This window comes from Haliotis rubra, unplaced genomic scaffold (genome assembly GCF_003918875.1).
Source record: "Haliotis rubra isolate DU_JTF1 unplaced genomic scaffold, ASM391887v1 Scf212, whole genome shotgun sequence".
In the NCBI taxonomy this organism is placed as follows: domain Eukaryota; kingdom Metazoa; phylum Mollusca; class Gastropoda; order Lepetellida; family Haliotidae; genus Haliotis; species Haliotis rubra.
This window is the reverse complement of record NW_025766137.1, coordinates 1,321,518-1,346,808: the sequence shown is the minus strand read 5'-3', so window position 1 is coordinate 1,346,808 and position 25,291 is coordinate 1,321,518. Positions and strand designations below refer to the sequence as shown.

The following is a 25,291-nucleotide window of genomic DNA, read 5'->3' as shown; positions in this document are numbered from 1 at the left end:
GATGTGTTGAGTAATTTGTATAATCTTTAGATACATGGCAGAACACTTGGTCCAAATCCAGTGAGGAACATCATTTTATAGTTGTAAAACACGTTTCCAGAAATAAGATGAGTACAAAATGATGAGAAGAAGGCGAGAGGTTGTACCTGTGCGATTGCAAACAAACATTGTGATAAACATTTATTGCAGATCTGATTCCAAAAGAAAGTAAACTGGCAATACATGTCCATACATCATCCAGATGTGCGTGACCCAACTCTGACACGCTACCTGGTCACCTGAAGGTGGTGGCCCAGCTGTAAGTCTGCCACAAAGAAGGCATACTTGTGTCCAAAGCATGAAACAATGTTTCGCTATGTAAATCATAACCAAAATATCGGTACACAACAACCATTGTGCGATGACACAGGACAGATTTACCAACTGAACAATCAAACACTCCATTGATGACAAATGAATAAATATAAGCAGAAAATACAACTAAAATACAAATGCAACCTATCAACAATACTTCAAATTCTTTCAGAAAATGCTTTTAAACAGATGCATGGTCAAATTCTAAAAGTGCCCGACAAATTGAACCATGTAGCGTGTTGGAGCCCAATACAGCCGGAAGGGCACTTTTTAACATATTAATTTATCATTTCCTGTTGGAATGAACTTGTGCTAAATAACGGTTATTTATACAGGTCATGTTTGATGTTTTTTACATGTTCTGTTCCTTTGACTATTTGTACCTCTGCGAGGGCGATTCAGAATAATCAGGGCCGTAGGTAGCCCAGGGAGGCAGGGGGCAGCTGCTACCGTAGAAGTTTTTTACAGATCATTTTATGTACATCAAAGTATTGGCATAAAAACTCTTTTGAGTGTCATACATTGTATACCCTCACCGCAGCCCTGAAATCCACACCTCCAAGTTATGACGCAAAGATTGCGGGCAGCCCACCTGACAATGCCTAATGATAATTAACGAACAAAAGACTTAATTAGAAAAAGATTGCATTCAATCCACGATATTGAACAAACCTGAAGATATCATGTATGTGATGTAAATTTCACGTAAGATTTCTGGACTGTCAACTGAATTTAATAATACAAGTATTGTATATCAATACTTAAACTGAACGAAACATTTGTTTTACATTAGTTTAGTTCAGCACAGTATGTACTGATGCTACAATTAAGAACAAAAAAAACCTTTTTAAAAACGTGGAAAACATTTGTCAGACGTAGCAGGAAAAGAATACATGTTATACAAATTTGGAGATTGCATAAATGGAGTCGTTTTGCCTTCAGATAGCGGGAAATTCCATCTCAGAGCGTCTAATTTAAAAAATATTCCCTCCCGGGGCAGGATGACCCGGCTAGATCCTTGCCCGCTTCGCAGCCTAGGACATGGAGCAGCCTAGCCATGTTAAGGTATGTGTACGATGATACACTGGGACACCCATGTGAAGGTATGTGTACGGTGATACACTGGGACAATCATGTGAAGGTACGTGTACGATGATACACTTGGACAACCATGTGAAGGTAGGTGTACGATGATACACTGGGACACCCATGTGAAGGTACGTGTACGATGATACACTGGGACAACCATGTGAAGGTACGTGTACGATGATACACTGGGACAGGTACGTGTACCATGATGAAGGTATGAAGGTATGTACGATGATACACTGGGACCTGTGAATCATGTGAAGGTACGTGTACGATGATACACTGGGACAATCATGTGAAGGTATGATGATACACTGTACGTATGATACACTGGGACACATGTGAAGGGACACCCCATGTGAATGTGTACGATGGTACGTGGGTACGATGATACACTGGGACAACCCATGTGAAGGTGAAGGTGATACACGATGGGACAATCATGTGAAGGTACGTGTACGATGATACACTGGGACACCCATGTGAAGGTACGTGTACGATGATACACTGGGACACCCATGTGAAGGTACGTGTACGATGATACACTGGGACAACCATGTGAAGGTGGGACAAGGTCATGTGAAGGTAGGTGTACGATGATACACTGGGACACCCATGTGAAGGTACGGTGTACGATGATACACTGGGACACCCATGTGAAGGTACGTGTACGATGATACACTGGGACAACCCATGTGAAGGTACGTGTACGATGATACACTGGGACAACCATGTGAAGGTAGGTGTACGATGATACACTGGGACACCCATGTGAAGGTATGTGTACGATGATACACTGGGACAACCATGTGAAGGTAGGTGTACGATGATACACTGGGACAACCATGTGAAGGTAGGTGTACGATGATACACTGGGACAACCATGTGAAGGTAGGTGTACGATGATACACTGGGACACCCATGTGAAGGTAGGTGTACGATGATACACTGGGACAACCATGTGAAGGTAGGTGTACGATGATACACTGGGACAATGATGTGAAGGTGGGACGATGATAAACTGGGACAACCATGTGAAGGTAGGTGTACGATGATACACTGGGACACCATGTGAAGGTAGGTGTACGATGATACACTGGGACAACCATGTGAAGGTACGTGTACGATGATACACTGGGACAACCAATCATGTGAAGGTACGTGTACGATGATACACTGGGACACCCATGTGAAGGTAGGTGTACGGTGATACACTGGGACAATCATGTGAAGGTATGTGTACGATGATACACGATGATACACTGGGACAACAACCATGTGAAGGTAGGTGTACGATGATACACTGGGACACCCATGTGAAGGTACGTGTACGATGATACAATACACTGGGACAACGATGATACATGTGAAGGAAGGTAGGTGTACGATGATACACTGGGACAACCATGTGAAGGTAGGTGTACGATGATACACTGGGACACCCATGTGAAGGTACGTGTACGATGATACACTGGGACACCCATGTGAAGGTACGTGTACGATGATACACTGGGACAATCATGTGAAGGTACGTGTACGATGATACACTGGGACACCCATGTGAAGGTACGTGTACGATGATACACTGGGACAACCATGTGAAGGTACGTGTACGATGATACACTGGGACACCCATGTGAAGGTAGGTGTACGATGATACACTGGGACAATCATGTGAAGGTAGGTGTACGATGATAAACTGGGACAATCATGTGAAGGTAGGTGTACGATGATACACTGGGACAATCATGATACACTGGGACAACCATGTGAAGGTAGGTGTACGATGATACACTGGGACAACCATGTGAAGGTAGGTGTACGATGTGGACAACCATGTGAAGGTACGTGTACGATGATACACTGGGACAACCCATGTGAAGGTAGGTGTACGATGATACACTGGGACAATCATGTGAAGGTACGTGTACGATGATACACTGGGACAATCATGTGATAAGGTGAAAACTGGGACATGTGTGAAGGTAGGTGTACGATGGGACACTGAAGGGGACGATGATACACTGGGACATGTGAAGGTACGTGTACGATGATACACTGGGACAATCATGTGAAGGTAGGTGTACGATGATACACTGGGACAACCATGTGAAGGTAGGTGTACGATGATACACTGGGACACCCATGTGAAGGTAGGTGTACGATGATACACTGGGACAACCATGTGAAGGTACGTGTACGATGATACACTGGGACAATCATGTGAAGGTACGTGTACGATGATACACTGGGACAATCATGTGAAGGTACGTGTACGATGATACACTGGGACAACCATGTATCGGTATCTTTACGAGCCATGTCCATTAGTGCATACACGTTCCTTTCCTTATTTGTTAATAGAACCAGTCAGACAAACACGTAGATGTGTAAATATTTATTACAAAACCGAAGCAAAAACATCGTCCTCGAGTGTCTGAGGTAACCGAAAAATCAGTCGTATGTGAGTAATCAACAAACTGTCTTACACCGGGATAATGGTTTCTTTGGTTCGTTGTATGTCGTGTAGCGCCGCACTCAGCAGTATTACAGCTATACGACAGCCTGAACAATAGAGTCTGAACCAGAAAATCCAGTGATAACTATTTTGATTATCGGGATCATGTCACGAGAGTATGATACTTGTACAAAACCTACTATGTACATTTGTTAAAAGCTACAGAAATATCACCGAAACGACCAGTCATATGTAAACTGTACACACCCACTCCGAACACTTGTGTAACCTGAGGTAATTCACTCTGTCAGCTTCACTCGCCCGAACAGCAACACGCACCTATTCACGTACAGCCTGCACGAGAATCTGTTCACGCACACTCGCACGCACACTCGCACGCACATTCACACACATGGCAACACTATTTTAAACACACTACCTGATAATGACAAAACATGAGTTAGAATTGCCGGATGTGGTTTTTGATCGCATTAGGCAGCGGCAGGTTTTCAACTGAGTCCGCACACATGAGATTGTTCTTGATGATTGCACAACACTTTTCTTGTAGAGAGAGGTAGCGGCATGATCTCACTCCCAGTCCAAGCTCCGTCTCTGTTGCTGTGGAGGAGATTAGTGGGTACAGGGGCTCCCTCACAGTGTCAAGTCCACTGAATGCTACACCTAGGTCCGTGCCGTTTTTGTAGAAACTAAGAGTACCTTTATACAGATTGAGATAGCATCCGATCACAGTAGTGCGGTCATATATTGGGTCACAGTACGTTCGTGGAACACCGCGGTGCCACACTCTCCCTTTGTGGGACAGGCCCCAGCTCTCTCCATCCATACCTGAAAAGCAAGGATACTGTATACATTTATGAATGTGTCACAAGAATGTTCCAGCACTTTCCACAGTGTAATACATCTGTCAAAGAAACAACGAAATTTTTGGCCGTTCCTGTTTCAGGCGCAGTTAATTCATGTTGACTCTCCTGGAATTTAATGACGTCAATGATATGATAACGAGTTTAACACTATCAGTTGTATCACGGGTTATCAGGTTGCTGTGCGAGGAACGCCGGACACGGTACACATCCACCTTTATAGCCCCACAAGAACGGGATGGAAGCTGACTAACCCAGATAAGGCTTCCTGGAGAACCGGGATTTGAACTCATGATCATAGATTTCTAGCACGAGTAATGGGTGCAACGCTGCACAGCGAACTGCAGCTTATACTGGAACACGCATGTCCCCAAGATGTTATCGAAAGTATGACACAGGGACGTGTTACACACTGATGATACTCGTTGGGTTTCAGCTATATGTATATTTACTTTGACTATGAAACACTATGGCACACCTTCCAGAAGGTTATGACCCAATGTCGAAATGTGAGTGCAGGAGCCAGTCGTACCTATGAGATCCACATACTGGTAGTTGTTGGTGTGAAGGAGGGCCTTCTGTGTCCCCACGCCCACCATCACGGAAGTGCCTGCTGGCGGCTCCAGAAAAATGATCTCCCAGAAATGTTCCCCATCTAGAAAACCCTTGTTGCCACGGACGCCTATACGAACAGACACAGTATGTGTACACAGGGAAACACGCTGTACAAGGACAGAATCTGTATGAATAAAATCGTTGTATGTGTACCAACTAGCTACATACGGCAATACAGCACCTGCTGCCACGGACGGATAACAGTAACGCATGTTCATGACTAATACACAAGGTGTAACGCAGAGACAGCAGCGGCGACGGCACTGGGATGCTACAACTGCTTCTAAACTGAACGTGCCATTAACCCAGTGCGGGTTGAAGGGGTTGAGGGTACGTACCGGCTGTCCCTGTACTCTGGTCGACAGGGTCTGTATGGAAGTAGGCGTCCTCCAGGTCGGATGACAACAGCACCTCGGGGGGTTTGGTGTGATAGTCCCACACCCAGTTGTCATTGAGATACTCGCGCTGTAGACACACCGGCCAAAGAGTGACAGCTGTAGAAACAAAGAACTAATGTCACTGTGCTTACTTGTAATAAAAGGACAACATGCAATATGTCTCATAAAGAAAACAATCTGAGAATAACATTTACAAAACATTAAATCATTCAGTACTTACCCATGTATCTATGGGACTAACTTTTTTACCAGTCTCTGATATGCTGTATTGAAAGTAAACCTGAAATACAGAGAAACCAATTCGTCACGTCGGGATGTACAGAAATCGATATAAACATTGTCTGACGTCGACTGGTCCATTTATCACACTACAACACGTGTCTGGTGTGCATCACGTGATAACAATACAAGTGTCTGCCATTCCTCACATGATAACAATACAACACGTGTCTATCGTGCCTCACGTGATAACAATGCAATACGTGTCTATCTTGCCTCATGTGATAACAATACAAGACGTGTCTGTCGTGCCTCACGTGATAACAATACAACACGTGTCTATCGTGCCTCACATGATAACAATGCAATACGTGTCTATCTTGCCTCACGTGATAACAATACAAGACGTGTCTGTCGTGCCTCACGTGATAACCATACAAGACGTGTCTGTCGTGCCTCACGTGATAACAATGCAACACGTGTCTGCTCTGCTTCACCTTATCATAATGCAACACCTATGCACATTACCGTCATGTCATCACAATAATGTACACGTGTCCAGCCTCACGATTACATCACAACGTGTAGTTCCTGCACCTTACATGATCACATGGCTACAGAGGAAACAAGCCGACGTTATGTTCCCAAGTATCCCGTCCCATACAATCCTCCCTTGATTTGCACTGGCGGCCTACATACCTGTGTTGACCGTCCTAGAGGCAGCAATACAGATGTCTCCCTTCACGGGTACTATGACTACAGACCACGTTCTTGTACTATCAACAACAAACTGGACGAAACTGGCTGCAGGTGGACTGGTTGAGTTAGAATCGAGTAAACAAGTTGATAACAAAGTCGTAGTACACCATGTAAACACTGTGTCACAGACAGTGCACAACTCCCCGGGCTTCAGCTAAGTGCAGGCACCTATCGTTTGTTCCCCCCTTCACCGCGGCGATGTCGCCACCCATGTCGTTGTAAACAGTTCAGAATACAACGTGCACAGCTGTGCATCTCAGTTTTAAGAATGGTTAGATATTTGAATGAAGACGGTAATATCTGGGTACGTGTGAGGTAAACAGCTTGTTGACATGGCCGGAATAGCGAAGATAAGTGTCCACCTACTTCTGTATATAACGTGACAGCTAAGTCGTGCCAGTGTACACATGCCCGACCTGTACTCGGCATATACACAGGAGATGTAGACAGTATGCTGAAACTCAATGAGTTAGGTGCTGCTGTGTTTTACACTCTCGCTTCAAATCATCTAACACAGTAGATGATGATGTACTGACAACGAACTTGATAATGATATAATATATACTATAAGTGATATCGTTAATGTTACAGTATGCGTCCTCAAAATGTTCTCCCGACAACGTGAGTGGGGAGGATGTAATAGCGTAGTACAGTGGGAGTGGCGTATTATACGGCCTGTCGACTGATTGGCTGGGCGGGACACACCTCTCCAATTCGTTCAAAATGTTGTTGACCTTGAACGAATTCCAGCTTTCAATACCGCAAATAAGTCGGTCACCTCGCACAGTGAGCTCCATAACCAGACAGGGTTTGGCAGAGAAGCTGAGTCATTATCACGTGTCATTAGTTAATGCTATGTAGATGCAGAATGCCACAGAAAACAATTTATATGCCGACCAAATCGGTGTGCATAATGAAGAGTAAAGGGATCAAAACTAACAGTGGAGAGTCAATGATCAGTTGTACGACAGGGGTCAGTATTTACAGTGGAGAGTCAATGATCAGTTGTACGACAGGGGTCAGCATTTATAGTGGAGAGTCAATGATCAGTTGTACGACAGGGGTCAGTATTTACAGTGGAGAGTCAATGACCAGTTGTATGACAGGGGTCAGTATTTACAGTGGAGAGTCAATGATCAGTTGCACGACAGGGGTCAGCATTTGCAGTGGAGAGTCAATGATCAGTTGTACTACAGGGGTCAGTATTTACAGTGGAGAGTCAATGCCCAGTTGTATGACAGGGGTCAGTATTTACAGTGGAGAGTCAATGACCAGTTGTATGACAGGGGTCAGTATTTACAGTGGAGAGTCAATGATCAGTTGCACGACAGGGGTCAGCATTTACAGTGGAGAGTCAATGATCAGTTGTACGACAGGGGTCAGTATTTACAGTGGAGAGTCAATGATCAGTTGTACTACAGGTGTCAGTATTTACAGTGGAGAGTCAATGCCCAGTTGTACGACAGGAATCAGTATTTACAGTGGAGATTCAATGCCCAGTTGTACGACAGGAATCAGTATTTACAGTGGAGAGTCAATGACCAGATGAACGACAGGGGTCAGTATTTACAGTGACTGGATTTTCTATTCCTCTCACCCGTGAAGATCCTGGTTAGAATTAATGTTCGGTAACCCATGCTTGTCGTAAGAGGCGACTAACGGGATCTTGTGGTCAGGCTCGCTGACTTGGTCGACACATGGTATGCCTATTGCGTAGATCGATGCTCATGATGGTAATCACTGGATTGTTTTGAACGGGCGAATCTTGAATATTACTGATATGCATTGCAATAACCATTTTAATTCTATCCTACATACAAATTCTTAAAAGAAGACCCAAAATAAAAATATATAAACATAATGAAACAAACAAAATGCCATATGCCAGAGCTTAAATGTAGAAATGTGCACAGTATGCATTGGCAACATTTATCAGTGAAGTGCGAAGCAATAAGATATATCGTGAATATTGAAATAATCATTTCTGCTGACAACTAGCATCAATTTTCGTTGCGTAATTTCGATTTTGAACAGGCTTAAAGTTCTGGGATACAGTAATTACCATTAGATGGTAACATTTAGTGTCATATATACTGAGTCAAAAAAGAAACTTCACATTCTTTCTTCAGGGCACTATAAAAGAACAAGAGATGGTAAGATGGTGAAATTGTTATTATTTCATTGCTGAGATCTGTGTGATGTACTCGATACACTGACAGTGCCATAATCAGTTCCATTAGGCTACACCGCCGTTCCAAAACATTGGTATACAGAATGTCAAGTCACAAGAATAAAAATGCGAAATTTCTCAGTTCAATATCGTGTATGGCCGCCCCGCGCATTCACCACTGCCAAACACCGTCTCCTCATCGACTGCCTGATGCTTGTGAACACGTGGTTGGGGATTCTGCGCCATTGCTCTTGCAAGGCAGCGCCAAGTTCCTGCAAATTCTGAGGTTGGTTCCTAAGACCACGAAGCCTCCTCCCAAGTGCATCCCAAACGTGCTCTATTGGATTAAGGTCAGGGGACCTCGATGGCCAGTCTATGACGTTGATTCCAGCGTTTTGAAGGAAATTTCGTGTCAACATCGCGGTATGCGGCCGAGCATTATCATGCTGGAACTGTTGACCTGGGCCATGAGCCGCCATGAAAGGAACGAGTTCAGGGGTGAGCACCTGGTCGCGGTAAGCAGCAGCTGTGAGGTTTCCATGGATGACCAGAAGTCGGGAACGGTTGTTCCCACAGAAAGCATCCCATACCATGCAATTTCCGCCCCCGAATCTGTCGATCGTTCACGACGTCGTCTCCAGACTCTATGCCTGCCGTCCGCGAATCTGAGGGTAAACCTGGATTCATCGCTAAAGACGACTCGATTCCAGTCTCTCTGGGTCCATCGGAGGTGACGTTGGGCCCACAGCAGACGTTGACGTTGATGAAACGGCGTCAATATTGGCCCACGATATGGACGTCGAGAATGGAGATTGGCAGCCCGCAACCGATTTCGAATGGTCTGTGAGGACAGTCGACCTCTAAACATCTCAGCCCTGGTTCGTGTAGCCGGCAGAAATCTGTCACGTAGGTGACGTAGGACGATTTGACGGTCTTCTGCTCGTGACGTCACACGTGAACGACCCGACCTTGGGCGATCAGAAGTGGTGCCAGTTTGTTGTAGACGACCTCGCAAGTCATACACAGTACGACGGCTGCATCCCATTGCTCTTGCGACGTCAATAACTGATCTTCCCGCTTGCAACATGCCAACTGCACGTTCACGTTGCACATTTGACAATCGTGGCATTTCAAGTACCGTTAGAACTGTGGTTTAAAAGTGTTTTTTTCAATTCTTGAGGCCAATGCAAACACGTGCATATGAAGAAAACTTCTATGCGAAGATCACGTGATCGACTGCACGTGCAAAACCTGATTTGTCACTAACGTCATTTGCACGAGGAATGGATGGGTTTGAGTGGGTTTTGCTAACGTTTTTCTAGAGTCGAAAGATAGGGATCCCATTTCGCATACATAGATGTATCATCAGAGAAAAATTCTTCATTAATTTTTAAAATTACATTTTGTGAAGTTTCTCTTTTTGACTCAGTATATGTTTCATTTATTCAAAAGCAAATATATCAACTAGAATTATACTTCAGTTCAACACTGCTATATATATTTGGGATAACAATATGTAATAGTAACCATTCTAGTACTTTTTGGTTGAGTCCCATACGGGATTTGGTTTACACAATATGTATTTCCTTTGTTACATATAAAAGGGTTCTGGGGGGATTGGCAAACAAGCAAAACTGCCTGTGATAATGCCTCTCCCCACATAATACGGAACATACACACGCCGACGTCACATACTCCAGAGGAACTAGTCAGACAATGACATGTTAATATAAAATCGATCAGTGAACAAGTTGTGTCAGTAATTCCTGTAGGTTCAGTTATAGCTTGTTTAAAATTATACAATAGTTTCAAATTATCAATTTTGACATTCTTTACATTATACACATATTAGGGTGTGGGGTTTGAACCCACACCCTAAGAATCAGGCACTAATTTGTCAACATTGAAACTTCCACCACCTCAACCACACAGCCACTGGGCATTGAAACGATTTGTTATCTAAAGAAAATACATTTTTTTGCATTCGTGCATCAATTAAATGGCATGAAATAACTGTTTGTATGATTTCCATAATTTCTTTTGCCTGAATTGTTAAAACTATAGAGATATGTAATGTTTTCAAGATACGAAATACAGAGGATATGTCTTCGTTTCCGGATGCCGTAGGTGGTGCTGATCAACTTATCCAACTTGCTGGTTGTTATTCTCTCACTCTCTCCTTTGCAAAGAAGAACATTGTGGTGCCTTGATCCATTATATTGTGCTTGGCAGAATCAAAGAATGCCTAGATCAGCATGTACTGTTACCAAGCTTTTCAACTAACGTTTGACCGTTCGCGGTTTTGTTAAATCCTAACATTTTATGGTTGACAGAATGATATTTCTACCAAATATGACAGGCCCCTCGCAATATATACTCTCCCAAAAAAGAAACGCATATAGGAATTTCAACTGTATTTTTATGTTTATTTTGAAACATCTTGTAGGCTTTATGAGTCAATGAAATATAGCGAAATTGCACACTGGGAATGCAGACTTATCCGTCTTTGGCACCAACTCGAGGAAAGTCAGTTTGAGTGTCACATGGAGACGTGTGGTGGCGCTGAAGTCAATACCTCGTGTGACCACCGTGGGCATCCAGAACTGCACGGCATCGCCTCGACATCGAACGAATAAGTCTCAGAATCTCGTGTTGCCCAATCGCAGCCCACTCTGCCTGTAGTGCCTGTGCGAGTTGCTGAAGTGTCTCGGGCTGAGGGTTACGGCGTCGCACCCGTCTGTCCAGGGCATCCCACAGATGTTCGATCGGGTTTAAGTCCGGTGATCTTGAGGGCCAGGGGAGCACATTGATGTTGTGGTTCTGGAGGAAGTCTATAGTGTGACGTGCTGTGTGGGGCCTGGCATTGTCCTGTTGAAACAATTCCCTCTGGCGATCAATGATTGGAAGGAGGTGTGGGCGTAGGATTTCGTCACAGTACCGTTGAGCTGTCAGGTTGCCCTGGATCATCACCAAATCACTTCTCCTACGGCAGGTGATCGCTCCCTACATCATAACACTGCCCCGGCCGAATCTGTCCACCTGGGGAACGCAAGCGTCGGCGAAACGTTCACGTCGACGTCTGTACACCCGCATTCTTCCATCGCGTCGTTCAAATAGAAATCGTGATTCATCACTGAACCAGATTCTACGCCAATCCGGTAGGTTCCAGGCCTGAACGTTGGTGCACCATTGAACTCGATGTCGACGATGTTGTTGTCGAAGCACAGGGCCAAAATAAGGTCTTCTGGCACGTAAACCAGCCTCTCTCAACCTGTTCCTGACGGTCTGTGCAGAAAGTCTCCTCAATCCGGGTATTTGTCGAGCGGTACTGGTCGCCGTAGCTGTCCGATGACGCAGGTGATGTACCCGGATGTAGTGATCCTGCGCCGCAGTGGTCGCTCGAGGTCGCCCACTACGAGGGGCATCTGCTACCGCATTCTGCCGGCGATATCTCTCCCAGAGCCGTGAAATGGTGCTTTGGTGAACATTCATGCGTCGGGCAACTGGACGTTGAGACTGGCCAGCTTCAAGCAAACCGATGGCGATATGACGGTTGGCTTCACTTAGACGTGGCATTCTGCGTTCATCAACAATATTCCAAATACAGTGAATAATCGACAGACAGCGATCAACCTTTCATACCCATCATTGAGACTATCTGATCCCCAACTTTCACGTGCATTGCATGTGAATTGTGTATTCTGTGACACTACAAGCCGAAATTGAAAATCATGCTGTTAAATACGGGTATTTTACGGATGGTGCGTTTTGTTGTGATGTTTCAAAAAATAAACACCATAGGACTCATAAACAGAGCAAAACTTTTTGTAAAATGAATCACGTTTTAATTCATTGCTACATGAAATTGCTATTTTCATGATGCGTTTCTTTTTTGGGAGAGTATGTGTGCATGGCGGGTGCTACCGATAGAGGAGGATACGCTCACCCTTTTCGTGAACACCTGGTGTCATTCCGATTTGTAATCGGTAATCCATGCATGTATTGCTTCTCTTTACATCGCCACAAATGCCCCAATGAATCTGTTTCGGCAGATGTGAGAAATGACTGCCCTATGGCGTTGACGTTTAGTATTAAATAGCATTAAGTGCAATCGGGTTCGTTAGTGTTGGTGTTGCGAAATGGTGTAATTTTAGTATCTGCCACAATTTAATACGCAAAAGTTAATAAAAAACAACGACACATTTGGAATGTTTTCACAATTAATTCAGTTATTATTCATGATAACGATCTGACCGATGCACAGTTATACACATGAATTTTGACACCTGAAAACTGATCGTTAATGAAATAATGTATGTAACCGTCTTTAGGAGAACGTTCCAATGAAACAAACACGTGCAACAGAAAAATTATGAATCTAAAAGTTATTTCATAAAGTGGATCATTTGTGGGTATTGTTGGGTTAAGGTGCTTAGCCTTCTTTGTTTCCTTACACAAACTACTTTAGCCTAACGAAAGTTAATGTCTTCTGGGGTTTTGTGAAATCCAACCTTGTGAAAAATATTGTTTATGAAAACAAGTGTTCTAGAATTGTTTGTGTTCGATTATGAGAAAACATGATCGATTGCTTGGTCGTTTAGTCACTGCGACCAATCTTCGATTATTTCAATTCATCGGACCACCACTATTTCCAGATTCAACAAAGGACTGGACACTTTGGGAGAGGTTCCAGAAATGCTTCTTCACAGCAATGAAGTAAGGGAACTCTTCTGTTTCGATGGAAAGTTTGAATTGAACGTTTGTGTGCTTGAAATGGTGGTTCAGTGTACCATCATTCTACGAACCTGGGAGCAGCTGGCGCAGAACGGAAGGCAGTCAGTTATTTCAATGGACTCTCTTCTGGACGTATCAGGAAATGGGATCTCAAAAACAGTCGGACGTTAGTGTACTTATAACTGCCGGTTGAATCATATCTATTTATAACAGCAAATTACTTGGGGGTGTCCATATGTCAAATTGGAAGGTGTTTGGGAGTCCAGATAACCAGACATGATCAGGACTGAGAACATGGTCCCTCCTGTGTGTGTCTATGATCACCTGTTAAGATCTTACTGCATTCGCAAATATGTGTCATGATTTAATTCCCGCCTGTTCCATTTATGGCAATCCTAACGGCAATGCCCCCCCATCCCCTTTCGCCACACCCTATCTACAACAAAACAGTTACAGCAGTAATAGTTATTTTAGAAAGAAGAATTTCTTTTCCATATTGTTTGGTGAGTTAATATGGTAGGTTACATATTGTTTAGTGAGTTAACATGGTAGGTTACATATTGTTTAGTGAGTTAACATGGTACGTTACATATCTAGTGAGTTAATATGGTTGGGTACATATTGTTTAGTTAGTTAACATGGCAGGTTACATATTGTTTAGTGAGTTAATATGGCAGGTTACATATTGTTTAGTGAGTAATATGGTAGGTTATGTAACAGTGTGGAAAATATTGTATTTATTTTGGTATTGTTTGGTGTTTGGTTTTAATTGTAAGCTTTAAAATATTGTTAATTGTATAATGAGGTAGGGACCCTCGGTACCACACATTTGGAGCCTTGCCACATATGTAAGGATAGTTCACAGTTCATATTTTATACCAACTGTGCTGACTGGCTTAAAGTTTATTAAGAAGCCTCACAACCTTTCATTGGCTGTAAGTTGCAGCTCATGTTTTTCATGCAAGGCAAGATGCTCAGTAATTTTCATTCCGGCTGGCAACTTCACCAGGGACACACTTGTTTGGTCTTATTTTTATGTATTATAACGCATTTTATTAAGGATAAACAGTACAAAAATTGGTTTATGGTATTTTAAAGTATTATTGTTGGAAGTATATGGAATGTTGAGATAAAATACTTTTCAATATCTTAGTGATCTATTTGTGCAAAACCATTGCTTTAAAAGTAAGTTTAATTCCACTTGTGATGTATTTTATACCAGTGTTTTGCATAGCATTTATAATTTTGATATTGTGTTTAGATATTCACTATCGAAGACGTTCTTATGAAGCACGCGGCATTTGAGTCAGCCCATAGCTGGTAATTATGTGTAGCCCTTTGACCATAATTCTATTTTCCATAATTGTAATAGCTGTCACTTGCCATGTGTGTATTTATTTAATGTCTATGTAATGTTCCTTAAAGATTTAGTTGTATTTAAATGTTATATTTTGAGACACAAATACATGTACATGTATTATAACATGTTCCAAAATTGAGCGAGTGTTGACCATTACCATCTGGCTGGACTAAATTAAAGAAATCTGCAATACGGCTGGACCTTGTCGTTTGTGGATCTAGCCTGTCTACAGGTTACATATTGTTTAGTGTGTAACATGGCTGGGTACATATTGTTTAGTGAGTTAACATGGCAGGTTACATATTGTTTAGTGAGTTAATATGGTAGGTTACATATTATTTAGTGAGTTAACATGGTAGGTTACATATTGTTTAGTGAGTTCACATGGTAGGTTACATATTGTTAAGTGTGTTAATATGGTTGGTTACATATTGTTTAGCGAGTTAACGTGGTTGGGTACATATTGTTTAGTGAGTAAATATTGTAGGTTACATATTGTTTAGTGAGTAATATTGTAGGTTACATATTGTTTAGTGAGTTAACAAGGTAGGTTACATATTGTTTAGTGAGTTAATATGGTAGGTTACATATTGTTTAGTGAGTAATATTGTAGGTTACATATTGTTTAGTGAGTTAACATGGCAGGTTACATATTGTTTAGTGAGTTAACATGGTTGGGTACATATTGTTTAGTGAGTAAATATGGTAGGTTACATATTGTTTAGTGAGTTTTTCATGGTAGGTCACATATTGTTTAGTGAGTTAACATGGTAGGTTACATATTGTTTAGTGAGTTAACATGGTAGGTTACATATTGTTTAGTGTGTTAACATGGCAGGTTACATATTGTTTAGTGAGTTAATATGGAAGGTTGCATATTGTTTATTGAGTTAACATGGCAGGTTACATATTGTTTAGTGAGTTAATATGGCAGGTTACATATTGTTTAGTGAGTTAACATGGTTGGTTACATATTGTTTAGTGAGTTAACATGGTAGGTTACATATTGTTTAGTGAGTTAACGTTTCATATTGTTTAGTGAGTTAACATGGCATGTTACATATTGTTTAGTGAGTTAACATGGCAGGTTACATATTGTTTAGTGAGTTAATATGGCAGGTTACATATTGTTTAGTGAATTAACATGGTAGGTTACATATTGTTTAGTGAGTAATATTGTAGGTTACATATTGTTTAGTGAGTTAACATGGTAGGTTACATATTGTTTAGTGAGTTAACATGGCAGGCTACATATTGTTTAGTCAGTTAACATGGTTGGTTACATATTGTTTAGTGAGTTAACATGGTAGGTTACATATTGTTTAGTGAGTTAACATGGTAGGTTACATATTGTTTAGTGAGTAAATATGGTAGGTTACATATTGTTTAGTGAGTTAACATGGCAGGTTACATATTGTTTAGTGAGTTAACATGGCAGGTTACATATTGTTTAGTGAGTTAATATGGTAGGTTACATATTGTTTAATGAGTTAACATGGTAGGTTACCAATTGTTTAGTGAGTTAACATGGCAGGTTACATATTGTTTAGTGAGTTAATATGGCAGGTTACATATTGTTTATTGAGTTAACATGGCAGGTTACATATTGTTTAGTGAGTAATATTGTAGGTTACATATTGTTTAGTGAGTTAACGTTACATATTGTTTAGTGAGTTAACATGGCAGGTTACATATTGTTTAGTGAGTTAACATGGCAGGTTACATATTGTTTAGTGAGTTAACATGGTTGGTTACATATTGTTTAGTGAGTTTTAGTGGGCCCAACGTCACCTCCGATGGACCCAGAGAGACTGGAATCGAGTTGTCTTTAGCGATGAATCCAGGTTTACCGGATTTGCGGACGGCAGGCATAGAGTCTGGAGACGACGTCGTGAACGGTATGCCCAATGTTGTGTACAGGAAGTCGACAGATTCGGGGGCGGAAGTTGCATGGTGTGGGGTGCTTTCTGTGGAAACAACCGTTCCCGACTTCTGGTCATCCGTGGAAACCTCACAGCTGCTGCTTACCGCGACCAGGTGCTCACCCCTGAACTCGTTCCTTTCATGGCGGCTCATGGCCCAGGTCAACAGTTCCAGCATGATAATGCTCGGCCGCATACCGCGATGTTGACACGAAATTTCCTTCAAAACGCTGGCCATCGAGGTCCCCTGACCTTAATCCAATAGAGCACGTTTGGGATGCACTTGGGAGGAGGCTTCGTGGTCTTAGGAACCAACCTCAGAATTTGCAGGAACTTGGCGCTGCCTTGCAAGAGCAATGGCGCAGAATCCCCAACCACGTGTTCACAAGCATCAGGCAGTCGATGAGGAGACGGTGTTTGGCAGTGGTGAATGCGCGGGGCGGCCATACACGATATTGAACTGAGAAATTTCGCATTTTTATTCTTGTAGCCTAATGGAACTGATTATGGCACTGTCAGTGTATCGAGTACATCACACAGATCTCAGCAATGAAATAATAACAATTTCACCATCTTACCATCTCTTGTTCTTCTATAGTGCCCTGAAGAAAGAATGTGAAGTTTCTTTTTGACTCAGTATACTTCTATGTCAATGGTCGCAACTTGAACACATTTTTGGCAATAAGAACCTATCGAATCATGTCAATACAAAAATAATCCAATCTGTTCACTTAGCAAACGTTTTACGTGAAAATATCAGTATGTCACAATGTTTTTTCTACATGAATATATAATAATTTCTTATGTTAATATCCTGTTGTAATATGTATTCGTTTGGGAGAGACATTAATATAGGGGAAACCCTGTTTGTCAATCCCACTGTACATGCCTTAAGTACAAGAATAAATATTGTTTAAACTATATTGTTTATTGAGTTAATATGGTTGGGTACATATTGTTTGGTGAGTTAATGTGTTTGGGCACTTTTTCAAACTATATTTAAGGCAGAGGTTTTTTATGGATGTCAACTTGTTTATTATGAGGAACACAACGTTTCCGAGTATAACCTTACTATTTCATCAGGTGAATGTATAGTGTGAGGCAGAGAACATATATATGTAAGAACAACAAAAGTAATAATACAACAAAGATGCAGGCTAAACAATGGAACAATTGGAAACCAGTAGTGCCAGTTAATTAGCGCTGAATCTAATGATCGCGGTTCATGGCTGGCTGGTGTCTCCTGATGTCAATGACTTCTTTCAGTTTTCTTTGTCGCCAGTTGTTGGTATTGGCAGACAGAACTTTGGTGGCTTCCCACATGTGATGATCCTGGTTCTTGTGGATGTGTTCAGAGATGTCGGATTTCAGGTCTAGTTTGTTAACAGTGTTCTTTGACTCTGATGTTAAGGGGTCTGAGGGGTTTTTTTCGATGTATTGGTGGCGACAGTTGCAGGGGATCTGGTAAATACATCCTCTGGGATTGGGGCTGGCGCTGCTGGGGCCTCTGCCATTGGCTCGCAGATGGGTATTGATGGTCTTGTCGCTAGAGAAGGCGTCGTCTATGTTAGCTCTGTTCTTGATGAGGCGGGAAATCTGATGAGTGACAGAGCCTTGGTAGGGTATGGTGATTCTGATGGGTGATGGGGCACGTTTGGGTCTAGGATCGGAGTTGTTGAGGGTCTTGCGGATGGTTTTGGAGACTTGGTGTGCAGGGTAACTGTGGAGGAAAATGAAAGTTTTCTTCAGGTGGCCCAGTTCACTGCTGAGGGCGTCTGGATTTGGCACGTCGGGTGAGGGTGGCAATGATGGCTTGTTTTATCAGGGGGTGATGACAGGAGTTGCAGTTCTGGTGTGTGAGCGATATACTGATGCTCTTAGTCCCTCATCTACTTCTTGGAGGGACACGTCAAGGAAGGGAAGGTATTGATTGGTTTCGGTCTCCATGATGAACTTGATTTTGTGGTGCTGGGTATTGAACTGATATAAAACTTATTATGATAGCAAATAGTCATCTGATAATCTTTATTTATATTACCATCAGGGCTTGTAATTCAACAAAGGACTGCAACTATGGAATTTAAACATTTTACGAATGACGTGTCAGCTTTATGTGATTCAGACATTGTTATTCATGCACTAAACAAGTAAACTAATCTTATGCAGGTAATTGTATGCAAATAGACTTATTGTAGGGTTGCGGCTCTTGTATCAGCAAACATTTGTCATAAGTGCAATCATTTCTTCTTGTAAAATATCAGATCTAGAGTGAATCATTTGGGAAATGGTTTGTCTGAAATAGGGACATTCACGAACGTTTGTGCTGGCATTTTACGTGATTGGGATTTATATGAAAAACACTGATGTTAATCATAACCATCAAAAAGATCCTCGTGGAATGAGGCAACGGGTTACACCTGGTTAAACTTTACTACAGGAAACAGTAGATTTCTTTCCGAGATGTATGCATAGATAAGCTGCTTTTGAGCATTCGTTGCCGGTTTCAGGTTCTCTCCCCCCAATGATTTGACCGCATCCGTGGTGTAGTGGTTAGAGCGTCCGCCCGGAGAGCGAAAGGTCGCGGGTTCGATCCCCGACCGCGTCATACCAAAAGACGTTAAAATATGGTACTTGTTGGTCCCTGCCTGGCCCTGCGGCATTAATGGGTACAATAAGGACTGGTCGGCTCGGAGTCAGTATAATGTGTCTGAGTGGGGTATTCATGCTTCACTGCGGCATGATATCTCAGTGGGCTAGCACTATAAAACCAGCTTCAGTCTGGGCTAGAACAAGCAGCCGCAAATACACATACAAACACATGCACGTCGTCATATGAGCGAAATATTCTCAAGCACGACGTTAAACCTAATTTCACCTCACCTCATCCCAATGATTTTCCTACATACTTCAGAAATGTTTTCCTCACAAGGGATTGTTGAGCGAAGCACGGCTTCCCCATGGCAGGTAGACACGTCTTCGTCGGACACAACAGTTTATTTTCAGTTTCCCATAGAGCTGGAGCACTGTACATTCGCTCTGGATGACTACTTACAACATTGTTTCTTGAGGGTCTTATACAATGGTTGTCCCAAACGGCAGCCACGGGATCCAGATCATCCTGAAAATGTTAATGTTAAACAATTGTTTCAAACCGATTTATCTGGTGTAGATTAAGACATGAAAACAGCAAAAACGTGTTTTATATTGTATTGACCATTGCAGATAACAGTAACATAGTTTTTATATTAAAGAAAATTAGAAATATATGTCGAAGGAAGTTTACATGTATGAAGGCGTTACTTTATGTAGGTACAGTTGTACTTGCATGACATAATGCAATAAATTGTACCTGGACAATAGCCATGAAGAAAAAAAACTGGATAAGGTTTTTGTCCGAGAAATCTCCCCTGCAATCCCCATTTGCCTCGAGACCTTTGAACATTTCAATCTAAAACTGTGTACATTCATTTCTTAGAAATGACCTCCAGAATTCTATTCTTTGATTTGATGTGCTGGAACCATCAATGAAGCATCTTCTGGCTTGTAGATGTGTATTGTCACGTCTAAGATACTGTTTATACCCTCGGACGTGTACCAAGGTCAACCCTAGCACACGAACAACATCCGTGGGTCCTAACGGCCCTAAAATGTATCAACAATTACCTTTTGATTGCATTGGTATTGTAGAACTTGATCCATATTACTTTTCTTGAAACTCCACAAACATAAGCGTGGATACATATGCATCTACATACCAAACACAACATTTGGTCCTTTGGCATAATAGGAACGCCGACGTAGTCGTCGAACTCTCCTTCGCGCAACTCCCACTGGATCCAGATGACGCAAAATAAGTCGAACGTCTTCCATTCCAATCTTTAGACCACTTTGTTGACATTTAGCGTACATGATACGGTAGCCACACAGCTATCCTGAAGCTGACGGTTGATCCTGTATAAAACTCACATCCACGAGACTCAGATTCATAGTGCTTAGAATTATTTTCAGGTGCCGCACACTTAGCTTGAATCCATAGATGTTATCAAGAATGTACCCAATATCCTTGTAATTGATTTCCAAGATGGAATTAATGTGATATTACTTCACTGCGAAGGTCTTGATTCATAATATGACCATAATGGTGACAGGTTCACAGAGTTCAAACAAAAAGAGTTGGAAACCAGGTACGGTGTAGTGTAGACTTGGAAGCTGGGATAGCCTTGCTCCAAGGTTGTACTGAATGCTAAGCCCATGCATGTATAGTGTAGACTTGGAAGCTGGGATAGCCTTGCTCCAAGGTTGTACTGGATGCTAAGCCCATGCATGTATAGTGTTGTACATGTATGCAGATGCTGGGAAGCCCATGCATGTATGCATGTATAGTGCAGACTTGGAAGCTGGGATAGCCTTGTCCAAGGTTGTACTGAATGCTAAGCCCATGCATGTATAGACTTGCTCCAAGGTTGTACTGAATGCTAAATGCTGTGTAGACTTGGAAGCTGGGATAGCCTTGCTCCAAGGTTGTACTGAATGCTAAGCCCATGCATGTATAGTGTAGACTTGGAAGCTGGGATAGCCTTGCTCCAAGGTTGTACTGAATGCTAAGCCCATGCATGTATAGTGCAGACTTGGAAGCTGGGATAGCCTTGCTCCAAGGTTTACCAAGGTTGTACTGACTGAATGCTAAGCCCATGCATGTATAGTGTAGACTTGGAAGCTGGGATAGCCTTGCTCCAAGGTTGCAGACTGAATGCTGGGATAGCCTTGCCCATGCTAAGCCCATGCATGTATAGTGTAGACTTGGAAGCTGGGATAGCCTTGCTCCAAGGTTGTACTGAATGCTAAGCCCATGCATGTATAGTAATTCTGTCCTTTAAAGAGGCAAGTCTAGATATGCGGACAGTACATTCTAAGGACGCCAGTCTGCTATTTATATATTTTTAGGCATTTTCATATGAACTATTAATATTTACCTTAAAGACTTGTGCAAGTCTAGAAGCTGGGACTGACCAGTCGGATATCTCTAACATTTGGGATCAGTGTTATTGTTGACTTCTATACAGACTGGAGACAGGGTCCTGTCATATATCAAACAGTTTGGGAAGAAAAGAAGATAACACTCTCCAAATGAAGGCCATGTATTTCGGGAACACAGACCCAATTTGTCCATGTTTTTCATGTTTTGAGGGGCGTGTGTATTGAGATATAAAGTCCAACACAGTGTTGACATTCACATTGTTAGTACTACAGTAAACTACGGTTAATAACAGACTCAAAAGGACGACCGATTGTGATTTGTTATAACAATAGTTCGTTATACGCATTTCGACTAAAATATCCTGCAAGTGCCTGGGGAAAACAGTTGGTAATATCCCACAGTACGTTATACACGTGACATATGTCACTGTTATAGTGAGTGAAGGCCTGCTCGTCAGTCGCTTGGACGGATGCCACTGGACCAATTCAATAGTCTATATAGGAGGATATCACCTACCTCCTCAGCTCGTGAACAATAAGCTAGCAATGGTTGACAACATTATCCAACTACTCCACAACTTAAATGTGTTTTAACATAAGTACACAGGAAAACCGCCAAGTGTTGCTTTGTATGGTTCGTGTTAATGCAATTAAATGTCAAATTCTGTGAATTTAGTAACAGTCGTAACAAAATTTATGCTACTCTGAAATAACATGCCGTCCCGTGTGTACTGCGTATATTTGGACACGGAAAACACAGCGAAAATATAGAAATGTTTCATAATTAACGGACAGGTAAAACGTAGTTTCAGAAACATGGAACATATTTCTTTCAAAGCATAGTTTTATTTTTCCATTCTTATCTGACAAAACCATAATGAAACATGAAAAGGTAATTTCATATATTACAAAAATGCAATTAAGATACATGTATTTATTATTTCTTAGCCAATTATCCAAGACAAAGAGAAGCTCCTGTATGAGACCACTAGCAGGTGGTGGACCAAGAGCTGATGTTATTGGTGGGATAAACACTGGAGGTGAATTCATTACAGACATTGCAATACTTGTCAATATGAAAAGAAAAAGGTGCATACAATTTGAAAATAAAGTTTAATATATCAAAACAGAAACATATATGTACACATTCTTAAGAATATCAGTTTTGCCGTGCGAATAATGATGCACATGGATGTGGTGATTGGAAAGTCTTTAAGTAAATAATATGTAACATTTGTGTTTTATTTCCGATCCCTAGATGATCCTGAAACAACAAGTTAAGTTGCTCTCAGCTCTGCTCAGGATATGGAAGTCAGCATCATTACTGATCTGGACCCAACATTGATTTCAGTAACTTGGTGTCAAACGACGTGACTGAAATTTGATAACGGACGTCGGATAAGTCGTCTAGCGCTAGACTCGGGGGATTTTAGGCGATTTCGGACTACTCTGTTGGACGAACGAAGATATTGAGGCCACCCTGGGAAAGGGTCCACTGGTCGATTTCCTTTGTACATAACTGATGGTCGAGCTCGTGTTTGGAAACACTGCATTTGTACAACTGAACATCTTGATCAAGTTTTGGTTTATTGATGGTGCCTTTCACATGGTTGTGACGATCAGACAAAATCTGAGTGGACAACGATACATTACTGACATCCTAGTCATGGTTGTTGTACCACATTTCAATGGCCATCCTCTGAAAACAAGGCCAATCTTCATGGACGACAGTGCTGGCTGTATGATACACATATATTGTCAAAATAATCCACACACTACTTCCACTGCGGGATTCAATTCCACAAATGTCAATTTTTTAATTTGATTCAGTATACAAAGGTTAATAAAGGATCTATCGATATGCGGAGGTAAGACTACCAACACAGTCAATATAATGGCTGGCGGTCAAGGTTCAACTATAAAAGGAAGAAATGTGCTTCAGTTATTTCCTCAGAAGTAGGGGCGGTGGGGTAGCCTAATGGTTAAAGCGTTGGCTCGTCACGCCGAAGACCCGGGTTCGAATCCCCACATGGGTACAATGTGTGAAGCCCATTTCTGGTGTTCCCCGCCGTGATGTTGCTGGAATATTGCTAAAAGCGGCGTAAAACCAAACTCAGTCAGTCCTCAGAAGTAAAATGTTTCCTATACGTTTTGGATATAAACCTAGATAACATATTCAACCTTACATGATAGATGCGTATTCATTGAGAAAAGGGAGGATACACATTTCATTTTCACCCGAGTTTCAATGCTCATTAAATAAACTTTTAGGACGGTGTGTGTGTGTGTGTGTGTGCGTGCGTGCGTGCGTGCGTGCGTGCGCCCACCCCTCTTCTGGATCCGCCTATGAGTTGTTACCGTGCATGCAGCCTTTAGGATATCACATATATTTCATCAAATGCTTAAACCCCGTTCTGCTTAATAAATAATACAACTGTGGTTGATTCCATTGCCCAATATCGTGAGTATTCGAGTCAACATCATCTTAGCGCTTTGTTTTCAAAAGCCCAACCCACCAAGCCAGGAGAACGTGCGTCATACGTTGAGAACGTTTTTCACGTGCATCACGAAGATATAATGGCACACAAGACATGCTGTTGTAATAGCTCCATCGCCTGTTTAAATGACAGTGCTTAGCATGCTTGTTTTATTTAAGGTGAAGCCGTTGCCCCCAGGCCTGCTGTTGGTGAAATGGTAAGTTATTTCTGCGGAAATGCTTTTCCGGTGTGGAAGTCACCAGTCCGTCGACTGGACACCGCGAGGCCTGACGTAAACGTTGTAATTATGAAAACGATTCATTTACAAACCATAAATCCTGGTCTTCAGCAACCCATGCTTGTCGTAAGAGGCGACTAACGGGATCGGATGGTCAGGCTCGCTGACTTGGTTGACACGCGTCATTTTATCCCACTTGCGTGGATCGATGCTCAAAATGTTAATATCAACACTAGGCTGATTAACTGATCCAGACTCGATTGTTTACAGACCGCCGCCATTTAGCTCGAACATTGTTGAGTGCGGCCTTACAAACAAACAAAATACAAACCGCTAAATTAAGGTGTACTTCTTCTAAAATTCATAAACTACTCTTGAATCAAGTATGAGGAGCCAGAAAATCTCGGATAATTAAAGCTACGACAAACAAACAAATACGCACACTTTTGAAAAATCCCTGTCAAGTCTGAACATATCCGAAAGACCCGTACCAGTATATAAACATCAAGAACAAGCTCCGTCAAATCCTTCCTCTGATATGTAGTGATCATCCTCAGGACTTGTATCGACGTTTAGCGGCCTACAAAACAGTGAAGCTATGCACGTTTGGTCCTGGATACAAGCTCTAACCTTACTTGAA

At 42.1% G+C, this 25,291-nt stretch overlaps 2 protein-coding genes across 4 annotated transcripts in view; one reads left to right on the top strand and one right to left on the bottom strand.

The window, feature by feature from the left end:
• Positions 1-3,826: 3,826 nt before the first annotated feature.
• LOC124276741 (SPRY domain-containing SOCS box protein 3-like) lies at positions 3,827-7,225 on the bottom strand. 3 transcript variants are annotated; one of them, XM_046712388.1, is made up of 5 exons: positions 6,714-7,225; positions 6,016-6,075; positions 5,736-5,891; positions 5,315-5,464; positions 3,827-4,747 (listed from the first exon to the last, which is right to left on the bottom strand). In XM_046712388.1, the coding sequence occupies exons 2-5, from the start codon at positions 6,017-6,019 to the stop codon at positions 4,362-4,364; spliced, it is 696 nt and encodes a 231-aa protein (XP_046568344.1). In that variant the 5' UTR covers positions 6,020-6,075; positions 6,714-7,225; the 3' UTR covers positions 3,827-4,361. The 3 variants fall into 3 exon arrangements, with proteins under 3 accessions (XP_046568344.1, XP_046568346.1, XP_046568345.1); XM_046712390.1 differs by lacking the exon at positions 6,714-7,225 and adding an exon at positions 6,617-6,688; XM_046712389.1 differs by lacking the exon at positions 6,714-7,225 and adding an exon at positions 6,543-6,618.
• A 17,293-nt stretch (positions 7,226-24,518) lies between these two features.
• The window catches only part of LOC124276740 (PRKCA-binding protein-like), a 36,962-nt gene continuing 36,189 nt past the window's right edge, over positions 24,519-25,291 (top strand). Inside the window, exon 1 of the mRNA XM_046712387.1 lies at positions 24,519-24,630. Coding sequence (XP_046568343.1) covers positions 24,560-24,630 — 71 coding nt within the window. The 5' untranslated portion in view covers positions 24,519-24,559. The remainder of the gene's footprint in view (positions 24,631-25,291) is intronic.